Genomic DNA, 5,000 nt, shown 5'->3' on the forward strand with positions numbered 1-5,000 from the left:
TTAAAGTTTCAATTTCGATATCTTCTGATATAATCGTGGGCTTTGGATTATAGTTAACAGCAGTTTTAAGCCCCCGCCACGTGTCCCGTATATCTCCAGAAGAAAAGCATTTTTCAATTTTATTTTTGTACTTGTCTCTACAACTATCAACGACCGCTATTGATGCCATGTAATTAACCAAAAATCTCAAAACATCCGCCTGCCGGAAATATGTATGTAAAGGGTTTGACGGCACTTACAACACATTAAGGTCATATCAGTGCCGGAAATAACACACCAACACATATATAACCTTGAACGTATAATATAGTATGATTTATAGAATTTAGTGAACACTACTCATAAAATTGGCTGGCTAAAAGAGCTGCGTGACATCAATTTTGTACCTTTTATATACATCCAAATTGTCAAAAATCTTACCTCAATTTTGTTTCTCTCTCTCTATCTTTCCAACCAGCTCTGCTCCAGGTGTTTTTACGATACTGGTGCCTTATGTTACTCTGTTCCTTCATGTCAACGTCCGCGTACTACCTCCCTAGCCTACACACCAGGGTCCAGAGTTTACAGCACATATCCAGGTCCCTTGCAGGTACGTGCTCTAAGTCTTCTTTTTTTAAAATTTACACCCTTCCGCCCGTAGCCATCGTTAACATAATATAGATAGTATGCGCTTGGCTAAGAAGCTCATAACATTGCCATCCGGAAGTATAACGGACCAACACACAAAACTGTGTGTAACCATGATCGTTTATAGATAGTATGCGCTTGGCTAAGAAGCTCATAACATTGCCATCCGGAAGTATAACGGGCCAACACACAAAACTTTGTGTATCCATGAACTTTTATAGTCGGGTAAATACAGTTCAGTGAGCATTACTCATAAACGCGGATGGCAAAAAACAATAACAAAGACCTGAGTGACGTCATCTTCGAACTATCTATAGATAGTATGCAGATGACGTCACTCAGGCCTTTGTTTTTGTTTTTGCCATCTGGGTTTGTGAGTTGTTCTCACTAAACTGTATTAACCAGACTATAAAAGTTCATGGTTACACAGAGTTTGTGTGTTGGTCCGTTATACTTCCGGATGGCAATGTTGTGAACTCCTTGGCCAAGCGCATTCTATCTATAGCCTGACACAAGAACCCTCTAGGACTGGCCATTTTTAAGGTTTGTGCAGCGTCTAATGACTTGGTAGTAGAGCTCAAGGAAACAATGGGAGCCATCTCTTTTCTTGTTCCTTTCCAACCAAGTCATCGATCACATGATATGTTGCTTGCTATGGATTGGATATTTCTGAATAGATAGTATGCGCTTGGCCAAGGAGTTCACAACATTGCCATCCGGAAGTGTAACGGACCAACACACAAAGTCTGTGTAACCATGAACTTTTATAGTCTGGTTAATACAGTTTAGTGAGAACAACTCACAAACGCGGATGGCAAAAACAATAACAAAGGCCCGAGTGACGTCATCTTCGAACTATCTATAACAGTTGTAAACATACAGATGTGTCAAGCTGAACGAAATGACCCATTTTGATATTGGGTAGTTCGTAAACTGTGAACACTTTTCACTCTTTTATGGGTCGCTTTGAGCACATTTTGCAATGTAGCCACTGACCTCGAGCACATGGAAAGGTCATAAAGAAGTATGCGGTATGCTAAGAAGCTCACAACATTGCCATCCGGAAGTATAACGGGCCAACACATAAAACTATGTGTAACCATGAACTTTTATAGTCTGGTTCAAACAGTTTAGGGAGAATTACTCATAAACCCGGATGGCAAAAAACGATAACAAAGACCCGTGTGACGTCATCTTCGAACTATCTATAGATCATGTCCATTGATCCCATTGGTTTACGATGGCCACGTTCCGCCACGGCATAGCTACGTTAGCTTATAGATAGTATGCAGATGACGTCACTCAGGTCTTTGTTATTGTTTTTGCCATCCGCGTTTGTGAGTTGTTCTCACTAAACTGTATTAACCAGACTATAAAAGTTCATGGTTACACAGAGTTTGTGTGTTGGTCCGTTATACTTCCGGATGGCAATGTTGTGAACTCCTTGGCCAAGCGCATTCTATCTATAGATAGTTTGAAGATGACGTCACTCAGGTCTTTGTTATTGTTTTTTGCCATCCGCGTTTAAGAGTAATGCTCACTGACATGTATTAACCCGACTATAAACGTTCATGGATACACACAGTTTTGTGTGTTGGTCCGATATACTTCCGGATGGCAATGTTATGATCTTCTTAGCCAAGCGCATTCTATCTATAGATAGAATGCGCTTGGCCAAGGAGTTCACAACATTGCCATCCGGAAGTATAACTGACCAACACACAAACTCTGTGTAACCATGAACTTTTATAGTCTGGTTAATACAGTTTAGTGAGAACAACTCACAAACGCGGATGGCAAAAACAATAACAAAGGCCTGAGTGACGTCATCTGCATACTATCTATAGCCTGACACAGACCAAACAATGACGTCAAAAGACAAGTCATTGGTCACAAGCGAAAACAAATCGTGAGTTGTATTCACAAGTTCAACCAATGAAATCACTTGTTTCCTTGAGCTCTGTTAACGATAACTCACTAGACGCTGCACAAACCTTTATAATGACTTGAAACTGGAAGTTCTAGAATGTTCTAGTGCCAGGCTAGATGTTAACGATGGCTACGCTAGAACCGTGGCCTTCGTAAAGTTATGGCCTGACAGTGACCAAAAAATGACGTCAAAATACCAGTCTTTTGCCACAAAGGAAAACAAATCGTGAGTTGTATTCAATAGTTCAACAAATGGGATAACTTGTTTCCTTGAGCTCTACTAATGACAACTGACTAGACGGTCAAAAAACCAAATAATGACGTCAAACTGCCAGTCCTTTTGGATTTCAGTATCAGGCTATAAGATAACGATGGCTACGCTAGAACCCACAGGACTTGCAGTTGTAGGTCATTTTAAAGGTTTTTGCAGCGTCTAATGAGTTGTCGTTTGTAGAGCTCAAGGAAACAAGTGATCCCATTGGTTGAACTATTGAATACAACTCATGATATTTTTCTTTTGTGGTCAAAGACTTGTCTTTTGACGTCATTTTTTGGTCAGTGTCAGGCTATAAGTTTATGATTGCTACGTTCCGCCATGGAACCATAAACTCCCGTCGCCAAGCGTAGCCGTCGTAAAATTACAGCTTGACACTGACCAAAACATAACGTCAAAAGACAAGTCTTTGGCCACAAAAGAAAACAAATCGTGAGTTGTATTCAATAGTTCAACCAATGGGATCACTTTTTTCCTTGAGCTCTGCTAACGACAACTCACTAGACGCTGCACAAACCTTTAAAATGACGTCAAACTGTAAGTCCTAGAGGGTTCTAGTGTCAGATTATAAGTTAACGATGGCAGTCCATAAAAGAATAAGGATAATCTACCAAACAAAGTGTCTAATATCAAAATTTCGAGGTGTTTAAACGAGTCAACGAAATGTATAGTAAAATAAAGGGAGTAACATTATAAAAGATACAAAATAAAATAAATGACGTTTCGGACTTAAGCCTTCTTCAGGTAAACAAGAAAAGGAAATATTACATTGGCATTACACTGGATATCAACAAGGATCACCTATAAGTTTTCCAATGTAAGCATTGATAAGAAAAATACGAAAGTGCCTGAAGCGATGCTCGAACTCGGGACATTCCGAATCACAGTGCAATGAATGCCTTAACCACTCAGTCACATTGCATCCCCCCCCCTACTTCCCCCTCCCCCTCCCCCTTCCCCCTCCCCCTTCCCCCTCCCCCACGCCCTCCGCCTACAGTCTATACAAAGATATATAGTTTGTGGGGTTTTTTTTTTATATGTGGGAGGTGAAGAATCGTTGTCAGGGACTGTCCGATTTAGGCAGGAGTCAGACATAGGAGGACGTGTGTCCCGTGTCAGATGTCACTCTTCGTTAATGGCCATATTACAGAATCAGCAAGAAATATTGGCCAACATCGCGGCGTGTGTGTGTGTGTGTGTGTGTGTGTGTGTGTGTTGACCCCGTGTCCTCAAGTAGTCATGAAAATTAAGGCTCTAGTAAGACTAGGGTTATGCGGCTATGTGGTCTAGTGGTATGACACTCGCTTTCGGATCGGAAGTTCCTGGGTTCGAGCCCCGCGCTCGGCGCATAGTTCAGTCCTTGGAAAAGGCTCTTTACTCACACATTCTCTCACGGTACTCAGGTGTAAAATGAGTACCTGGCCGTTAACAGCGTTGTCTCTGTCCGAAAAAAATATAATATCGCCTAACAGGCGTCATGTCCCGTCCTACATGTTAAGTGTTGCCGTTGGCTGGGGACCCCTTGTAAAGCGCTTTGAGCACGTTTAGTGGATATTGCGCTGGATAAAAAAGCACAAGATATTACGGAATCAGCAAGAAATGCTGGACAACATCGCGGGCGTTTGTGTGTGTTGACCCCGTGACCTCAAGTAGTCATGGAATTTAAGGCTCTAGTAAGACTAGGATTAGAAGCGATCTTTTTCGGGATCATGGATAGCTCATACGGTAGAGAAACGCTCTACCCGGCCAGGCGGAGTTGTCGTACCAGTAAGGTCGTGGGTTCGAGCCCCCATCGCCGCCGCGAAATTTTTATTCTCAATTGTCTTCTGGCACTTTCCTACTGACTTCATTTCTTGTTGTTACCAACATAAGTGCCTGCTCGGAATCGGAGGTTTATCAATCACACAGTTTAGTTCTATCCTGGCAGAGAGAGGGGGGGGGGGTCCCGATAGCTCAGTTGATAGAGCACTCGCTTCAGAATCAAAGTGAACGAGATCGATCCCTGGTGTAGTCGAGATTTTTTTTTCTAATCCCCTCTGTCTACCCAATCGTGATTGGGTAGCTGGGTCGGTTAGATCTGGCGGAAAGTACTTTTCGATAGACTAACGTCCTATCTAAAGGTTAGCCAGCAATTGCTATTGTCCGCTTCACGCTAAAGAAACCGGGATAA

At 42.1% G+C, this 5,000-nt stretch overlaps 1 protein-coding gene across 2 annotated transcripts in view; it reads left to right on the top strand.

The window, feature by feature from the left end:
- LOC144977883 (uncharacterized) overlaps positions 1 to 5,000 on the top strand; it is a 242,023-nt gene that overhangs the window by 204,631 nt on the left and 32,392 nt on the right. For both annotated transcript variants that reach the window (XM_078923289.1, XM_078923291.1), the window contains one exon: positions 458 to 589. In XM_078923289.1, coding sequence (XP_078779415.1) covers positions 458 to 589 — 132 coding nt within the window. The remainder of the gene's footprint in view (positions 1 to 457; positions 590 to 5,000) is intronic.

Source organism: Berghia stephanieae, chromosome 8, assembly GCF_034508935.2.
Source record: "Berghia stephanieae isolate SIO BIC M18660-M18661 chromosome 8, UCSD_Bste_1.3, whole genome shotgun sequence".
Classification (NCBI taxonomy): Eukaryota; Metazoa; Mollusca; class Gastropoda; order Nudibranchia; family Aeolidiidae; genus Berghia; species Berghia stephanieae.